Source organism: Gymnogyps californianus, chromosome 13 (assembly GCF_018139145.2).
Source record: "Gymnogyps californianus isolate 813 chromosome 13, ASM1813914v2, whole genome shotgun sequence".
NCBI classification, from domain to species: Eukaryota; Metazoa; Chordata; class Aves; order Accipitriformes; family Cathartidae; genus Gymnogyps; species Gymnogyps californianus.
Window position 1 is genome coordinate 21,155,156 of NC_059483.1, and position 19,771 is coordinate 21,174,926.

General features: G+C 35.2%; 1 protein-coding gene across 1 annotated transcript in view; it reads left to right on the plus strand.

Annotated features, from left to right (window-relative positions):
- ATP2B2 (ATPase plasma membrane Ca2+ transporting 2) overlaps nucleotides 1–19,118 on the plus strand; it is a 413,794-nt gene extending 394,676 nt beyond the window's left edge. The window contains exons 23-24 of the mRNA XM_050904420.1: nucleotides 858–1,040; nucleotides 18,313–19,118. Of these exons, the coding sequence (XP_050760377.1) occupies nucleotides 858–1,040; nucleotides 18,313–18,624 (495 nt within the window). The 3' untranslated portion in view covers nucleotides 18,625–19,118. The remainder of the gene's footprint in view (nucleotides 1–857; nucleotides 1,041–18,312) is intronic.
- Nucleotides 19,119–19,771: the final 653 nt, after the last annotated feature.

Below are 19,771 nucleotides of genomic sequence, written 5' to 3' on the forward strand. Positions count from 1 at the left end.
TTGTTTAAATAGCCATCTGCTCATATTTTTGTTCAAGCTGACAAAAGAAATCAGAACAAAGAGAAAATGACTGCCCAAGACGGTAACACTGAAATGTATTTAAAATAGTTGTATTATAACATTGTCTAACTACAGTATTTGCAAATTTTTAAGATTATTGGCCGTCTCCTGTATTAATTACTTCCAAGCACCACTTTGGTGGACAAACAGAATAAGAAGAGGGGCTGAGTTAATCAGAATTTATTAGTAATAAGGACACAGAGTAAGAGATAGCCCTATAAGAAGTCCAACAGGGAAACAGTCAAACCCACACCTTTCAGAAGCCTCATTTTTGATAAATGCTGAGAAAAGCATTGCAACTTGCTGAAACAAAGGGAAGCTGAATACATGAACCAGTGTAGTGTGAGAGATTTATAAGCATGAGATGCAACTAATTTTCAGCTCACGTCAACATACATTAGATTATTATCAGTCATTAGAAATACCCAAACTCTACTTGCAGAAGTATCAATCTTACTAAGTTTTCTTTAAATAATTACATTCAAATACTTATGTCTTCTTTTAGTTTTTCGAGAAAGGACAACATTTTTCCTAGCCTTAAACTTGCTCCATAGCTGTGTATTGCCAATGTGGTTTAACGATGCAAGTAATGCTAATTGTTTACACAGTAAACTAAGTATTTTTGGACTAAAATGGAGTTGTATAAGTGTAAAGGACTATTATGAATACGCTTATCTTGGCTTTCCTGAAAGATTATGGATCTCATTAAAATACCAGTGTTCTTTTGTAATTAGCAGATTATTATACTATTGTTATTGAATGAGGCTTACGTTTTCAGTACTTTTTTATAATTTTAGGTCATTGCAACCATCCCGACAAGTAGGCTAAAGTTTTTAAAGGAGGCAGGGAGGCTCACTGAGAAGGAGGAGGTCCCTGAAGAAGAACTCAATGAAGATGTTGAAGAAATCGATCATGCAGAGAGAGAACTTCGACGTGGACAAATTCTCTGGTTCAGAGGGCTCAACAGAATCCAAACCCAGGTATGCTAACAGTAAATGCCCACATGGTCTAGAAAAAAAAAAATGCTTAATCTTTGATCAAGGCAAGATAATGTTATAAGGAAAGCCACAGAGAGTTTCTGTGTGTAGAACGATGGTACTTGTTAATTCTTTACTGTTTTCAAAGGAGGAACACATGATAAAGTAAAATAGGTGAACTGAACAAAGGGGTGTGTGTGTGTATAGCAGAAGAGATAAAGTGAAAAGATTATAAAATGGTAATATGCAAAAATAGGAATACTTTTTTGGAGACTACTGTGAATGGATGTTCTTTTTCTATTTCAGTGATGACAGCTCATAAAATAGTGCTACTTGGAAAATGCTAGCTGTGACAATGGCTAGCAAAATGTTACGAAGGCTTTCTAAAACATACTGTTTTATTTTGTCAAAAATATATTGTTGCTGCCACTTCTGCAATAACAGAACAACTTAAATTGTTGAGTCTAAAGTATAAAGTACCATTTGAATAAAAAAAAAAATCTTTTCTGTTCTGGCACTACCATATAGATATCTTGATTAAAAGGAATTTATTTTCTTTCCTATTAGGTAATGAAAAATGTGGTTCTGGATTTATTTTTAGTAGTAAGGCCCTAAGCACCCATTAAATATTGAAATGTATGTGTTGGCTACTATGGATGATTTCTTAGAAATATCTATCTTTTTATTTAAAAAAACCCCCAACTTCTGCTAAATACAAAAATCCATGATGTTTTTTAATATACTAAATATTTGCACTGCATCATGGTGCTAAATGTAGTGCAGATTAGGATATCTAGTAAAATTTGTCCTGTAGTGCTAAAAAGTTATTTGAACTATTTCACCTTTTTCATTGCAGTGAAGTAGCATGTTTCATAGCACTCTAGGGCTCTTTACTTGATCTTTCTAAGATCAATTACTTGTGCCAGCTTGCAGAAGAGAGCAGCTCTGAAAGACAGACATGTACTTGCCACATCAGATGTGAATGTTTTACATGATGCTTACAAGAAAAAGAGGTGAATAATCGGGAAAAATATTTTTTTCTTTAAAGAATCTTTTAAAGAACATTTTTACCTCAGAAGACTTTGATTTTTGTCTTCGTTCAAGATAAACAGTACTTTCTCCCTTTTCCCATCTACAAATTGATACATTTTTTTCTGGAGAAAGAAGTGCAGCCATGCATTTTAGAAAAAATGAGGGAAAGCAGTTAACTGAAACTAGGACAGTTAGGTCTCTTTAGTGCATCCGCAGAGGAAAAAATAAAGAGGGCGGAAACTGCTGTTAGAGAGATTAAGGGTTTGGGTAAATTCCCAAGGTTCTGTGGTAAGTAATTAAATACGGATCTTCAGCTTTGAGGTTGTGTGTCTTGACTCTCTTGAGTCAGGAGCACTCATCATTAGAGAAAATTCAAATTGTCACAGTATAAAGGTGACAAACAGGCGCCCAGGCAATGGTGATCTTTCTGGAAAGGTGACCTCTAAATGTGCATTCTTTTCTTCCCAATGGCTGTAGGAGGAGTGTTGTCTGTTGGCATTTCTGTCAGGATGTCTTTCTGGTTGTGGTGAGTGCAAACAACTACAAGCACAAAAAAGCAAATTACATCCTTTCAGTTCTTTTTCTAGCCTGAGAGGTAGCTTTTAGTTCTGCATATCTTTGTCCACTTAATTCACAGATAAATTATTATTCTTTTATACTATGTAAACCAAAATGAACATTAATTATATTTCTTTGCTAACATCCATCTTCTTAGTTTCCTTTCTGCTCTTAGTTGTAGAAATATCTTCAGTAGGATGTATTGTTTCTCTCTTGCCAAGAGGCCTCTGTGATTTTTTTTCTCTCTTTGTTTGTTCAGTGACTTTGATTTTTACATCCATTTCACATCTGTGGAATGATAATGAAAAAAGGAAATGGGCCAACAGATTCACAAATAGTTCCAAGGTGTCCACTGGAGAGTGATGAACTTACATGCAGGTCAAATGAGATCCATTGTTGGATGGACCTTGAGTTGAGCGCATGTTGATGCGCTATGTGTTGTGGCCCATCCAAATGAATTCATACACTTGTACTACATTTCTCAGGAAGCCAGCTAAAGAAGAGTTGATGGAAGAAGATGAGGATGTCTGTAGCATCCTTGGGGAGCTGGAGGATTTGCAAGAATCCTCTGATGTCTAATGCACTTCTGGAGATGCGGAAGAAGAAGGTAGAGCATCCCCTCACTTTATATATATAAGAGGATGACAGTAAGATTAGGAATAAACTCTAGACTCTCTCACAGCTAGATTGATCATTCAAATCCTAACAAGACCAGTTTCCACCGTCATACACTTGTGCTGTATATTAGATTATTTTTGCTTATTTTCTATTCAGTCATTGTTGGACAGATAGCCACAGCACTCAACAAAAGCCTTCACTCCTAAAACAGTTATAAAGAATCTACGATAGGGCTTGGGGTTTTTTTTTCAGATAACTGACAGATCTCCCTTGTAATGCTGCAATAAAAACTCATCCCAACTGACAAAAACTTTGAAGTACTAAAGACATTTTTTTCTTTTTCACGCCCTCTCTCAAAACAGGGGGTTCAAACTTAGACACCAGAGAAAGGATTTCCACTGTTGATTCTTCATACTGAAATGTCAGACCTATTTCTATGAAGACATGCATGAATTTACTTTAAAGAAAAGTGTATGAAAAATGCACATAACTAAGTCAAAGAGACTGGCTATCTGCTTCTGATTTTCTTTTTTTGTCTGCTTTTGTTCATTTAGATATTTTGTTGTCTCATAAATATATTATAGGGCTTCTCTGGATGGATGCATGTTCTCCTCCTCTGAATGGAAGAGTGTTTCCTTACTGGATAGCTCTCTCAGAAGACCACTGACATATTAAGTTTCACAAGTGACTCATTCTAGTTATGCAAGTTTCAGAAGGATATAAAGGTGGTCTCAAATTGCATAAAAGACAGGACATTTCAACCTCTGTTAGTTTTCTGCAATTTTTCCCAAGTCTTTATTGCAGTTCTTACAAATTCTTCATTCTAAAGGAAGAGACAAGACTGATCATACCATCTTGGCAGATCTAATAGCCTTTGGAAAGTTCAGCAATTTCACCTTCAGGCAAACCTGCGTAATCTGAGTAACAACCGAAAATCATTGCATCTTTTTTAATTGTGTACTGAAAATTTCTCTAGTTACCTCACATTTGAGTATGGAAAAATTTTGAAGTGTGGAGACTTGAAAACCTTTCAAGCTACGTGTCAGATTTTTACAACACCGGGCCTGATTCTTTCCTCCTCTGCTTCATTCATCCTGTAATTTAGTTTGCTTTATCTGCTTAAGGTGGGAAATAACTGTCTAGAAATGTTTTGAGAATAAAAGCAAAAACTGAAAAATATACAGGTGCCATGTTAACTGCTACTGAAAAAAAGATTATTCCTCTTTAGATACTAAAAAATACATAGAGGTGCTGTACTGCATTTTCTTTCCCTTCCTTTCTGCATTAAAACTTTTCTCTTGAACCAATGCAAACCCTGTAGCAATGAAAGTCACTCCTGGCAAGTGGTTTTGAAGTTAGGTAAAAAGCTAGCACCTCATTTTATGGCTTTCCATATAGCTTTTAATGTAGAAAACATTGCAGTAGCCCAATGTAAGTGGAATGGAAACTGTTTTATTTCATGCAGAATTTTTTTATTTTTTTTTTTTAAGTAATATCCTGGTTGGAGATTAGGTGAATGAGACCTGGGTCCTGTTAACATTAATGACAACATAAATGCTTGCTGAAAATCTGTTCTGTGTTAAACATCAGGAAAATGTTCTGCCAGGACTATTCTGCTAGTATAAGATCCTTTTTTTTTTTTTTTTTTTTTTAACTGCTAATCACTGATATTTTTATTAGCCGTGCATACCTCAAAAATATGGATCTTCTAGAGTACAGAACATACCGAAAAATGAGAGAGAGGTGAAAAATTTCAACTTTACAAATAAGCTTCAAATGTAGGACAGTATTTTTTTTTCCTCTACCTGAAGCCCTATAATCAAAACATGATTGCATCCTATAGTCTGTTGGAAATTTTTCAAACTTTTCATGATGTACGACTTATCATTTACTTTCTCTTCTTTAGCAACTTGTATTGTTCTAAATAAATGCATTCTTTTGTAATTAAAAAATTACATCTTTATTTAAAATGCCTTATTTATTTATTTATTTCTAGAAACTCTGTCTTCTTTGTTGTTTTCTGGTTTTGGAAGATAAACTTTTGGGCCAAGTTCTTCTCTTCTTTCTTGGCTTCAGGCAGAACACAGCCCTGTATGTTCAGCTTTTAAGATTCTGAAAAGGTTGTCACCCTCCCCCTGTGAATTATATCCATGAAGATCTGTAGTTACTTTCTTCAGGAGAACAAGTAAATTACATGCCTGTAATTCTTGTTCTCTGGAGAAACTGTTAAATACAGATCTTCCCTTATCTTTTCACTCTTATGCTAAGGTCTTTCCTTTCAGTTTATTAGGAAGACATTTGTACCTCTAGAAATGCCCTTTGGCTTAGGATTTTATCATCTGCGTCTTCCACAGTGATACGCACTTCACGCTCTCAGTAAGAGTCTTTAAAATCTTTTTTGAATGGTCTCTTTTGAAGAGTGCTCTGTCACCTGTGTTAGATCATGAAAACCCAAGATCTGTATTTAATTCTACTTTTGTACAGTGAACATTTCAGGTGAGTATTTAATATGCCTTCACATATAACCAGTGGTTTGAGCCGTATGGTTTTTTCTAGATGCCAATGTGAACCTTAGATAATGATTCGCTTGTACTCCTATTCCATATGCTAACTCACCTCATATTGTATTTTTTTACTGTGATATTTTTATTGGACATGTAATTAAAAAATAAGTCTGCTGCAGAAAACACTGAGAGCAAAGCTGTAAAACGTTGTGATGACTGCTTAATACTGTACATCTATTAGTGTGCACATTTAAATGGATGTTGTAAACAGGAATCAAACAGTGGGTCAGTGAACAAATCAGCTGTTTCATGTTTGTATAGTAAAAGTTCAGTGTGATAATTTTACAGCAGTAACCTTTGATCCCTTTTACAGCTGGCTGTGATATGATTATTCCCATAAAAACATGCAGGAAAATAAACAATGATGTCCAAAGATAAGACTATGGGAGGGGATACATCCATACTACTAAAGATGAAGCCATATGAATTTGTTCATTCCTAAGATTGACCACAGCAGAACATGTTAGCCAATTTATTAGTGCTTTCAACTTGGAAAATTCAGGAGCACTTGCACCAAGATTTGTGCTGTTTTAATTGATAAATATACCACTTTACCTTCTCCCAACTACTTTCTAGGCTGTGTATCTTCAGAAATCTGGGTTGCAAGATACAAATCTGGTAACAGTGGGTTACTTCAAATAAGTAGTTGGTTGAATTCTTCTAATTGATACTACTACTGCTGCTTTGTCATGTTGCAGTTGTACTAATGTAACAAAGAGGACATTTTGGTGTGTAGGGATTTGTAGCATATATTTACTCCTTGATATTATCTACTGCCAGTCCCTGGCTTTACATTTGTACACAGAGCCTGCTTTTTATTGGGTTATACAGGTGACAAAGAATGCCTTGAAATACTCAGCTCTTTTTTTAACTCATCTTCTGTGATGATGAATAAAGCCCTCAGGAACGTATTCAGGATGGATATGTCAAACAGTGCATACAATAGACATATGAAAATAACAAGTAGAAAGTTGTAATGTTATTTGCTGCAATAGTCAATCCAGTTCCACATCATTTTCTGTATCATTTTAAGTGCTCTGTATAAAGATAAAATACTAATCTTTTTAAATCTGTAGTTATAAAAGACCAATATTCATTATCACTATGATTAATTTATACAAACTTCCATTATAGAAAAAGTCAGATAAAATATTGGAACACTTTCTGTTTTATCAAGCTAGTATACTGACAACTCTGGTTTTGTAGACAAAATGGAGTCGTATTTTGAATATTTTAAAGTTGTTTTTTTTTTTTGTTTGCTTGGGTGTCGTTCCTGTCCCCACCCCCCCAGATTCCAATTAAGTGACTGAATTTTCCTCCCTCTGGAAGAATACCTAGAGAGCAATAACAAAGTAATTTTATTCTCAGTAGGAAAAAAGTGGAGATCAGTTATATCAAGTCTTCCAGTTTTATTTACTTTATTTACATATAAATAAAATGGTTTAAATTTTAAAGATTGTTATTTCAAATCTTCTAGTTGTTTAAACTGATGCAGCTCCACTGCCTCCTGTGGAGCTGTTTCATTTTATCCAGGCAGAAAATTTGGATCATTTCATATCTAAAAACATTAAAAGGAACACTTAAAAGTATTTCTTTCAATTGAAGTAAAACTTTGTGCACAGTTGATTTATTGTTTTTCATTATTATTCCTGTCAGTTATGCAACTGTATCCATACTTTAAGCAACTTGTCTCATTCTTTCCTCCATTACAGATCGAAGTAGTCAATACTTTCAAGAGTGGCACTTCCTTTCAGGGGGCTCTAAGGAGACAGTCCTCCGTCACAAGCCAGACCCAGGATGTAACCAATATTTCTAGCCCTAGTCACGTATCGTTATCCAATGCTCTTTCCTCTCCTACCAGCACATCTGCTGCTGCAGCTGGGCGTGAGTGTGTATTCTTAATGCATCAGACCTACAGAGATGCCAACTTACGTAGCAGTCATTTGAGACTAAGCTACTTTGCCCTTTCCCATTTTGTCCTGTTATGTTTATTAGTTTACATATACCCCGAAACACATAACATGATTACTTTGTGTACAGTAGATACTCTCCATGATTCATTGCAAGTTTTGTTAACTTACTGTTAGGACAGGAATTTCTAGTCATTTTTTATTCAGTGTATGTAGATTCTGATTTTATTTGAGGCTTCTGTGTCAAGTTTTCTCAATCTCATTGGATATTATTTTTTACTGCTTATAAAATACGTACTTTAAATGATTCTACAAATGTATTAAGCGATACAGCTTGTCAGATAAAAGATCATTCCATCTGGAAGACTGTGTGTAATATAGGTCACTCATGTCCAAGAAAGAGGTACTCTAATTAGCACAGGTACAGGAGGAAACAAGGAAATAGTCTTTATCATGCAAGGCTAAGGGATTAAGGTTTACATGAATGGTGAAAGAATAGATTTGTTATCTCTAAATTCACTGGGAGGTAAGCATTAAGGAAGGAGGGAGCTAGACAAGTTAAAGGACAATGTTGAAACAACAAAATAAATGTGGTAACAAATTTCCTTGTTAGAAGAAGCAGGTTTCTAAACACTGAAATCCTGACACAGCTTTCTTTCAGATGCAAACAAAGCATCTAGTGAAGAGGTAGTGAAGTGAATAAAAACTTTGAAGCGGATAGTAAGAAAGGGCTGCTTCGCTAACAGTAATATTCCAGTTGCTCAGGAAGACTCTTGCAGATCTACCTTTGGTTTTATTTTTTTTTTTTATTTATTCAGGACTGTAAGTAGCTATTTTGTTTTACAGCATAGCCAGCATTAAAAGAATATTTAAATTTATAGAACTCAGTTTACAAGGTTTTCACGTACTCTACAAAATAATGCAGTATATTCCTTATGCAAGTTTTAGTGAAAAGTTGGCCAAACAAGGAAGAAGCCAGTCTTCTCTGTCTGGCCAACAGAGAGAGGGAAATGCAGACAGAGACAAGGCAGACAAGAGAAGGAAATAAAATTCCAGAACTCCTGCAGGAAAAAAGGAAGCTTGACCTTTCCTTTCAGTTTGAGTGCAAGCCCCCTCAGTATTTGAACATCAAGCATTTAGACATGCATTAGAAGTTGTGTTGGAATTAAAAGTCAAAGAGGAAACTTTGCTTTTGCTAGGAACCCAAAAAGCCATTAAGGTTCCAACTTTGGCAGTTGCTCCTTGGAGAAAGTTTGTATCTTTTCCTGTCTTTTCTTGGGAAGTTTGGCCTGCTAACTTTTACTCCAACAGCACCAACCGTTTCAGGGCAGCAGCACGATCAAGAGAAGCGAAGTCACTGAGCTGCGTGCCACTGCTGTGCCACAAGCACTGTAACCTGCTTCTGAGAACTCAGAGCCAAAGTCCCCTCATTTCCACATTGAGCAGGACACAAAGCACCACACACAAACCAGCCTTTCATCCAGGGAACCATTTCCCATAATAGCATTTCTACGTTTGCGCAGAAAACAGAGCGCAACTCATTCTGCTGTGGTAAATGTTTCAATAACATCCTGTAGCCAGCAGTGTGAAAGGATAGATCTAATAAAATGAAAATAGACAATTTATCTTCCCTCTCTTCTCTGCATTGCAGCAAAGCAACTAAGAATTGAATAGTCTTGCGTCTTGACAAAGGCCTTACTAGTTTATGGGCTGAAGTTAATTAATAGGAGAAAGCATAATCTGCTACGGTCTCTGATGTCTCTTTTTATTTGGAAGAATAAAACAGGTCTACAGAGCTCATCAGTTATAGCCACATTTATTCAGTAAAATAAACGTATGACTGATTTATTAAGCTACCCAGAGATACGTATCTCCATTGCAGAGGACAGTTAGAGATTGGGCCTTTTAAAGTGGTTGTTCTGGACTGAGTATTTTGTTACCGGAATATAATGTCTGTTTAGTATCAAACCAGTGTGTGCTTCAAATTATAACCCTTAGGGAAAGTTTTGATTTATGAATACAATGATACAAACCTAATGAATGACAGTGAAAAAGCAAAGAAAAAACATTTGGTTTTTATTTTTAAATTGGGTATTTACAGTTGGTTGTTCATCTTCCAGAACCTGGAAAACCTTTCCTAATCCAAATTTCATAGAAATGAGGTATGTTTTTTGTGAATTGGCATTTTCTGAGAAAATTTCAGTTGCAAAATGCACACCTAGGTCTACTTTTCAGCTCCTTGCTTAAAATGTGTGTGGTGGGACAGGACTGACTTCTGTTCTCTTAGCTGCTCAGAATGAATTAAACCCTAAATCATTATCTTCTTCCTGTGGGGTGGAAGGGAATAATGGGATAATTGTACCTCTGATTTTGAAGCCTTTCCCTCTCTTCAGGAATCTTAAGAGTATTGCATATGTAGATATATTATGGGGAGTATCAAGAGAAAACCTTCAGGGTGTAGCAAAGACAAAAGGGACTAATACTTGAAAGGGCCCAATATGAGATACTGTCAGGAAGGTTTATTTTCAGAGAAATGGTGCTCAGCATGTTACAACAATCGAGATATTTCACGTGTCATTTTGGGTGCCCAAAATGCAGAGGTTCTGATATCAATACTTCATAAAAAATACAAGAATCACAGGATGCTCTATCAATAAGAATATGTAAGTCTAATTTAACAGAGCATTTATGCAGTTCTTTACTAATTGTATAGCTTTTTAATATATAGTTCATTGTGACACCTCACCAATCTGTGAGATTTCTTCTGCAGATTTATAATAACATTTTTTAATTTAAAAAAAATGTATTTTTTTCTAGTATTTTTTGGCAGATTAATGTTTGATTCAAAAGTTAGTGCATGCTTAAAAAGAAATCTGCCTGTCAAATGCAGCCACATCTACAGTAGTTTGTGAAACAGATTAGCAAGTTATTACCTGAAATTTTCAGCTATTCATAAATATGGCACATTCAAATCTTTCATAGGGTTGTGGAATACCTTAATTAAAAGCAATTTATACAAACGAATATTTACTACAGTACTAAAGTTTCTCTAGTTACACTGATACTTCTCAGCTGTCATGATCTTTTTGCCAATAACAAATTACAAATTTCTTGATATCAGCATTAATTGATAACAATGAGGTCCATATTATGAGTCTCTTACCTCTTTTGAAAAATGTTGCAGCTTTAAATAAACATAGTGAAAATTTCTGCAAATTGACAGCTGGCATTTTATATACTCTTATAAAGGAGAAAATTTATTTAAATGCAAACTAAATATGCACACATATTTAATATGCACACATTTAAGCTACAGAAAGTGAAAACATGGGAGAAAGGCTCTGTATGCAATATGGTCTTGGCCAAGTTCTCAGGTTTTGTCATGTCGTGCATGAACACACAGACACACGTATACATACACAGTCTTCTATTATTGGAAAGCTGTTACACTACAGAGTTAAAAGTGGTTTTAGATACCAGGCTATCCCATACCAGCTTTGGTGGATATGTATTTTATATGCATTTCTTTCTGTGTTTTATTTTGGGAAAACAAAATCAGATCCAGTGGGGCAATGGAGCATCTTTTTTACTTTTGAAGCTCAGAATTAGTAACACAAAATGTTAGCTTGTGCTTAAAATTAAGTATATGCTTAAAGCCTTTGCTACTACATTGCTTAATTAGGTAGAGGATGAGTAGATCTAACTGTACACAAAGTAAACAAGTTATTCTTTATCCTAATTTGTTTATATCTGGTTCTCAGACGTTGTTTATATTATCAGTAGGTAACCCCTTCAAAAGAACATGGTTTCAAATTTTCCAAGACAGACACACATTTAATACTCCTTTGTACTTGCTCTTCCTCCTTCTTCATTCTCATATGTAGTTAATACTGTTTCTAAGTAGAAGCAGCCAGAAACTGCAGGTCCCTTACAAAAAAACTTCCTTTCTTTCATAAAAGGTTATAATTAAAAAATATTGTGAAGTGTAGGAAACATTGGGGGAACAACAAACAAACAAAACCAAACCCCACCAAAAGGCAACCTCCCAGATCATGAATCTGCTGCAGTTTCTGTATTTGCAAATTCCTTTTTCTTTGTTCTATTGAGGTCTGTTATTTTTGTCTGAGATTTTTAGAAGTGAATATTTCATGGAATCACTTATAACTTTTTATTATATTAACTCTAGCAACAATGGCCTCAAACCAGCCACTTGTAAAGATGACACAGGAAAAAATACAGAGTGATGACTCCAAATTTTATAGCAGCCAATTAAAATCTTACCAAACAATCACAAAATATTCTCAGAAGTATTTGTCCATCATACAGATCTCTGAAGGTTTTGGGGTTTTTTTGGTTGGTTGGTTTTTAAAAAGTGTTTTCAAGCAAAAGAAGAGCATAGCACCCTTAAGGCTGTATTTTTGCTCTGGTTCACTTTTTGGAGGGGGCTACAATCTTCAAAAGTGGGGCTAATTTGCATGGAAAGACAACTTTTTTCCTTTTCCCTTTAATTAAAAAATAGTTGAAATTTATCAGACTTGCCAAGAAACTGTTATTTATAGGTTGAAGCTTTACCCATGCAACATTTGCCTCAGAGTAGCACAAGGGCATAAGCATCTGCAAATTGTGTCAAACTAACGTAAGACATTCAGCAAGCTTAATTCCAGTGCATATTACAGTCCATTTACTAAAAGGTAATATTAAAGAGAGAGGTTAGTTTAGCTATTTGTAATCTGTTGTGTATGAAAATCAGATTCTTTTGTGTCAAGAAAAATTACTTACTGTTCCAGCAGCTTTTGTTTTTCTATATTTCTTACATATTTAGTTTCCTATAAATGTAATCATCATTCAGCTGGACAGACTTTACAACTAAAAATTAAGATAAAATCTTAAGTTTGGATCAGATTTTCTCATGAAGAAAAATGGGAACAAACATCCTTAAAAAAAAAATAAATCTTCTATTTTAATAAATGTTAAGGCAAAGATTACTGTCCAATATTGAGCTATATTCAGATCACAGACCAAGTCAAGTGGGCATACCAGCCATAGTGAAAATGTCAGTTGCTTTTTGTGGCAACATAGTATAACTATCACATGAGGAAGTGGAACAAGCAGAACTTAAACGAAGTCCACATCCATCTAAAATTATGTTTATAAAAGCTGCACCATTTGAGAACATCATTGAACTAGAGACAGAGATACCATGCTAACGCTTAGAAGTTCCCACTGGTTAAAACCAAGATTTCACAGTCCTGCTGGGATATGCAAGATCAAAATCCACTTCAGTATCTCTTCCCTTTAGGGAAACTAACTAGGTTTAAAGTCTAAACATAAAACCAAGTCCTCAAATGGAGATATATGGCACAGCAAGAAGGTTTAGACTCCTAATGTGGAAATACGTTCTTTCAAGGGGTTGTATAATATATTTAAACTTTGCCAAATCTGATACAAAAATGTCAGACTTGCTAATTTTGCAACAATCCTATAATAAAGGAGATATGCTATGGAAAGTGGAAGCCCTGCATATGGTTCTGATCTCATGCTCTAAAATTCAGTGCAATAATAGCCATGTGAACCTTTTGTGAAATGAGAATCAGACCAGAGGATTTCACAGAATATGTAGGTGTTCTATTTTCCTCTTGCTGCATGTGGTTTGACTTTTCAGTAGCACTTACTGGATTTACTGCATATTTATGTAGAAAGAGAGTAGCACAGATGATGTTATGCATCTGTTTCACTCATTAAAGCAGAAACCTAGAAATTATAATTTTTCTAAAATTTTTTTTATGTTATCTTTGAATTTGCTCAACTTCTGCATCATACAATCCAGAACATACCAGCCACAACATTTACAAGTGACTCCAATACATGCAATATCTCCTCCTGTGGATACCTGATTTTACTTACCTAAAACTGCGAGGATTCAAAAATAAATGAAAACAAATATACTGAAGATATGCCTTCTATTTCAAAGCTTTACATATGCAATAGTACTTGACCAAACTCATTTACCTTTGTATAGCTATAGTCTTGATATAGAATAGTATCAGTTACACGTAAGAGTTGGCATCTCTTTGCAAAATTGACCTCTTGTTTACAATTTTATACTAATCACCTTACTGATCTTTCAGTATTGAATTTATTTGCTTTTGCAGTGCCCTACTCTCTACTGTCTGAATATTAAATGTGTTTGTTTTCCCAGAGGGCTAGAGAACATTGGACAAAAGGGTTCAGCAGGAGAGAGTGAAATAAAAAGAGGTTGTGAGTCTTTAACCTTGAGCCTGAAATGAATGTGAACCAAACTCAAGATACTTGGCTTATATGAAGCCAGGTAAACATTCGAGTATAAGCCCACACACTACCAACCATAATACATCTGTTGATGCTTAACAGGCCTTGTGTATTTTGCCTAGATTGTTGTACTTAGGAGTGAGATTCTGAACTTCACCTTTTCTTCTGATGGGAAAAATTTGTAGTATCTAAAATTCTATTTCTTTTATTTTTCTTGCCTGATGCAGTATAATAAATCTAACTTTCAAGGTGGGGTGAAACTGAAGAGTTTTTTCTATTACAGCTACAGAGAAGAAAGAAGTGGAAACTTATAGCAGTGTCAAAAATGTCCTGAAGTGTTGTCCCCACAGTCTTTTGTTTAAAAGCAGTTCATTTTTTTTCTGTTGTCTCCATTACTGTGAGAAAAGGGAGCTGTATCACACTGTTTGTCTTCCCTTGGCATTGTCAGTATCATAAAGAAATATCATTACATGAACTCTACATAGTTCATAATAAACCAACACTTTCTAGGTTCTATCCATCATGGGTATGTCCCTGCTTTTACATGCTGTACAACCATAACAACATTATATGACGTTCATCCGCTTTATTTTATCTTCAAAAAAGTAATGTGGGCTTTGTTTCAGCAGAGCCGCTAAACATTTTTACACCAGTTATTACTTCAGATCTTGAACTTAAGCATGTATTAAAAGAATTTCTTGCTGTTGGGCCATGTAACTCTGGGTAAATAATATTTTTTCAGTTCTTAGCTTAAATATGGTAGTAGTATTATTATATAGAAATTAAAACGCCACCTTTGTATCCAACAAACCCTCTACCTTTGTTTCCACTAACATAATGGAAGAAACAAGTTTTGTTCCTGTAAGCAGTAATTTGATACATTGGGGGACAGCCTATGAACAAGATTTTGAATTATATTGTAGTGCAGAAATTCTGTCACTGAATGAGGTGTGGCACTAAAAAAATAAATATTTTCTTCTAGATGCCCAGCTAAATATGCAAAATTTAAAGTTGGGGAGGGAGTTTCTCCTTAAGTGAAAAATTAATGGAAAACCTATGTACATCTCTGAAACCGTAGAGAAATTCTAAGAAAAGAAGGTAGTTTTCTACAGCTCCTTAATGAAGAAAACTTATTAGAAAGCTAACTTTATGTATTCTCAGCTTTAGGGATTTGCCCAAGTTTGGCCCTTACGTTACCATTGCATTCAGAAGATTAACTACTTTAGGTATCAGCAGATCTGAACTAGTTCTAAGCTAATATTTCCAGTAAAAATCACTATGAACAAGCAGAAGCTATTCTAGTAACATGTAAATGTTCCTGCAAGACTCATGCAAAAGATGTTAGTGTAGTGTTTTCTTTCAATGGATCATTAGTTCAAGCAGTCACTGCAGAGTACCAAATTCAGGTCATGGCCGGCAGCTTTTCATAACTGGCTTTCAAATACAACCTAAATCTATAGTTTTCCCTCAGCTGTGTAAGATGTTAGTCAGCTAGCTAGATTGACTAAAAGCTTGGTATTAAATGCAAATTAGATGCCAAATTTTGGTATTAAATGCAATATAGATGCTTTCGCTACTGTGGGACTTGGAGGCTCATAAATTGAAGTCAGTTCCTCCCTTGCTAACCCGTAGAGGCTTAAATACAGTTTGTGTGACTTGAAGAAAAGCTTTACTTTCATTGGATTCTGCTGGATCTGTTCAAGCATAATATCAAATTGCAAACCTTTTTATTTAAGTAAAAATTTACTTTACTTTTATTAAAAAGAATCCAGCTGGCAAATAGAACCTAAATGTATGCAATAAAAAGCGGCTGTATCAAGATTTTTGTTAGTTGATAAGACATAGGAAACGGCTGCAACTGAATGAGATGACTTATTTTTATTTAGATAGCAGAAATAATAGGTAGCTTTGCGGAAAATGTCACCATATCAGCCCATACTATAAAGTAAGCATGTTACAAAAAGTTTCCTGATTTAAAATAGGACAATATAGTAACATGTTTTTAAGATTGCCTTGACAAAACATACTGTTGTTTTTATTGTTTAGACTAATTGCTTTGCACTTTAAAATACAACATAGAAAGGCATAGATAATGAGGGAATTAGTATGTCACCTCTTCTCCATGAGCTCAAATCCTGTCTTTCGTAACGCAAATGAATCTCTTATCCCAGTCTGTTTGTTCACTATACAGAAGCATCACATAGCACAGCACAACTCAAAGAGATTGAGCTCTCATAAAACCCTGGTTTATAATTCCAGGTGCTCTATCAAAGATGTGTTAGGTACACTGTGTGATTGTAGTGTGTAAAATTTATTCTTCTTAACTTCCTCTTGTCTTGCACCTCTGCCAACCTCCTAAAATCTTCTAGTATCCCAGGACCTGGACAAGCCATTCTGTACCACTGCAGTCCTCTTTGAGCATAAGCAGTCACATGAACTACTTTTTGTACTGTGCCCTGCTGTTACCAAATGTACATATAAAGAGAAGGGAGAGTATTTGGACTGGCTGAAGGCCATGTATCTGAAGATGGCATGACTTACTTCTGCTATTAGGATTTTTGAAAGATGATGAATATCCAAATTTAGAGAACATAAACAAGGACAAAGGTCAAAGAGATCAAAATACAAGTCAGCCTCTTTCTCAAATGTGCTGAAATTCTGTACAACTTGGACAACTCCAACCATAGGATCAGCTAGGTCCCACAGCTGTAACACTGTGACCCCATGCCATTACTAAAATGCAGTCTGCCAATTAAAAGAGGAATTAAAGCTTTACAAATTAGTGGCGTATTAGGCCAACCAATAATGTGCAGCATATTTACATGTAAAAAGGTACACATGACAACCACCAAACCATTTCAAATGTGTGTGGAGAAGCTTTCACAATGCCTGCTTGCACCTTTTCTGCCTCTGCCTGTGTTTTGGTCTCCCCTCTAAGAAATGCTAAAAATTCGCTCATGGACTACATGGAAGTAGAAGGATAGAACTCATACTTAGTCATAAAACATTTGCCAACAGATCACGTTTTGCCATTCTGTTTTTTCCTCTCTGCCCCCCCACCCCCTTCCAAGAAGTTACGTTTTTTTCAGCAGTAAACCAGCACAAACCTTCACCTCTTTTCAGAACTGGTAGGTCACTGGGATATAGACAGCATCCCTCCCTTTGCCCACCCACAGAGGACTTAGTGTCCCCACTCTGCAATCCTCCTCACTCTCTTCCTCTCATTTCCTACTGGGAAAGCAATTTGTACTGTCCCTGACAGTCTAATGGGCTGAGTCTTGTAGTTTATTTTCGCCTGTGTTCTTACTGTCAGGTGGTTAATGCCATTAGATTGACCCTGGCATAAGTCAGCTGCCCTAGTTTAAAGACTGCATATATGGCATAAATTGTGTCACTTTCAGCATTTAACTTTACAGTTTTACAACTGAGACACAGAAAACGAAAAAGCTTGCTGTTTAACCATGTAATTCAAGTCAACCCAACAATCAATACATTATTTTATTACATGTCTTATATATATTAAAAAGTTAAATGGCTAGAACAGTGGGTCTATACTCGAGTGTTTACCTCACATATGCATGAAGGAAAAATAAAAGTTGGTTCAACAATACTATGTTCACATTATCCAGGCTTCCAAGTGTAGTTGTTGTGTGCAAGTTATCTCTGTTCATGTGGTAACTGTGATTTTTTTTTTTCCCTGTGGTAGCATGATTATGCTTAGTACTTTGTCTGCTTGGCTTTTTGTGCTCTTGGCTGCATTCATTTAGATTTTGCTTTAAAACACTGATATTACGTATAGTTTTTACACTTGGCTCCTGTGTGTGTCTCATACGTACCCATCCAACTGTGTCTGTGTTCTGTGCTTTTCTGTTTGTGAAGTGTGATATGTTATGTGTAATGGTTTTTTAACAATACAAAAGAGACTTTTTTTAATTAAAAAAGCCTTCCTACTTACTCACTGCAAAACTATCAACATGCATGGTTTTACATTTGCATTACAATTAACATGGCTTGTCTTTTACTAGGGATGTACCACACGAGTGGACGTTGGCTTTCTTTAACCAGTACTTCCCATCAGTTCTTTGATGGCTTTAAACTTGATTTATTTTAATATTGCAGTTGATACAGATATTCAAAATGCACATAACTGAGCCACTCGTTTATGCATATAACATCCAGAGACTATGGACTTCAGCTGCCTGCACTGCCCTAACCATATGCTACATTTTTCACAAAGTATTCTCTAACACAGTGTTGCCCGTTGAAGGTGCTACCTCTGACACCTCTTTTCTTTTCTCCCCCCAGATCCGCGTCGTGAAGGCATTCCGTAGCTCTCTCTATGAAGGTTTAGAAAAACCAGAATCTAGAACCTCTATTCACAACTTTATGACTCATCCTGAATTTAGGATAGAAGATTCCCAGCCCCACATCCCACTCATTGATGACACAGACCTAGAAGAAGACCCTGCTCTCAAGAAAAACTCGAGTCCACCGTCTTCGCTGAACAAGAACAACAGTGCTATCGACAGTGGAATAAATCTTACAACTGATACAAGTAAATCAGCTACCTCTTCTAGTCCAGGAAGCCCAATACATAGCCTGGAGACATCACTTTAGCTGAAAAGGTCACTGCAAAAAAAATTAAAATGAAATAAAATAAAAAACCCACAGCAACCGAAATATATAAATATATATATTAAAAACATTGCTGGCTGAAAAGCTGTTTGAACTCTTATTCACTCTGAGACAAGTGAATGAATTGTTGATCACAATGGTTTTGGGGAAAGAATGAATGGCTGATTTACATACCCCCCTTGTTCCCTTTCAGAAAAAAACAAAAAAAATCCTCCTGCATGAATGTACTGTACACTTCTGGCCCTTCTTTCTCTCTTTTTGTTTCTTTTTATTTCCTTTTTTTTTTTCCTCCTTAAGCAGGAACTGCAGAGGACTTCTTTCTGAGGCTATTTATCCAATTCACTGGTCTGTGAGTTTTTTGAAATGCTTGTGTGGCATGGACTCAATTGTATAGATTAATTTAAATAACTTTTTTGAAGTTGCAAAGCTTAACTTGCACAGTAGATTTGCACCAGTTGGACAGAGGAACTTAAACATTTATGAGACTATATATAGAGATATATACATATAAGTATATACATAATTAATTATATATATGTATATATCTATCTATATATATATAGTTATATATATATAAAGTTTCTTTGTTGGCATGTTGCCTTGTTTCTGCTCAAATTGCTCTGACTATTTTAACTTATTTATGTCCTAAAAAAGAATGTAATTTGTTTACAAACCTGTAGATAATATCCTTAACTATTTGTAGGGTTAAGAAAGCACTTCCTGCCGAAGTAGTATAAAAATGGCTCAGCTCAGCTCATTGAAAACGTCTGTAATATCACACCCTGGATATTTTATTACAACCGTGTTCTGATTTCTGCCTGATTTTTTTTTTTTTTGTTAAATAATGTAGATACTGGTAGTAAATAACAAAAGAAGCCAAAAGATAACACATTGGATGTAGCATTGTGATCCTATATACAGGGAGGTGAAACAGGCTTCCTTTGTTTCAAATAAAAATAAAAATGATCAGGTTCTCTCTTTTTTTTTCCCCTCTGATAATCTGCTTGAATTTGTTTTGGTGCAACATACAATAACGGAGGCTATTTCATTCTTTAAACATACGGCAATGGCTTCCAAAAATATTTTTAGAGATATATGAAACTGAGTTGAGTTTATAAATATAATTTAA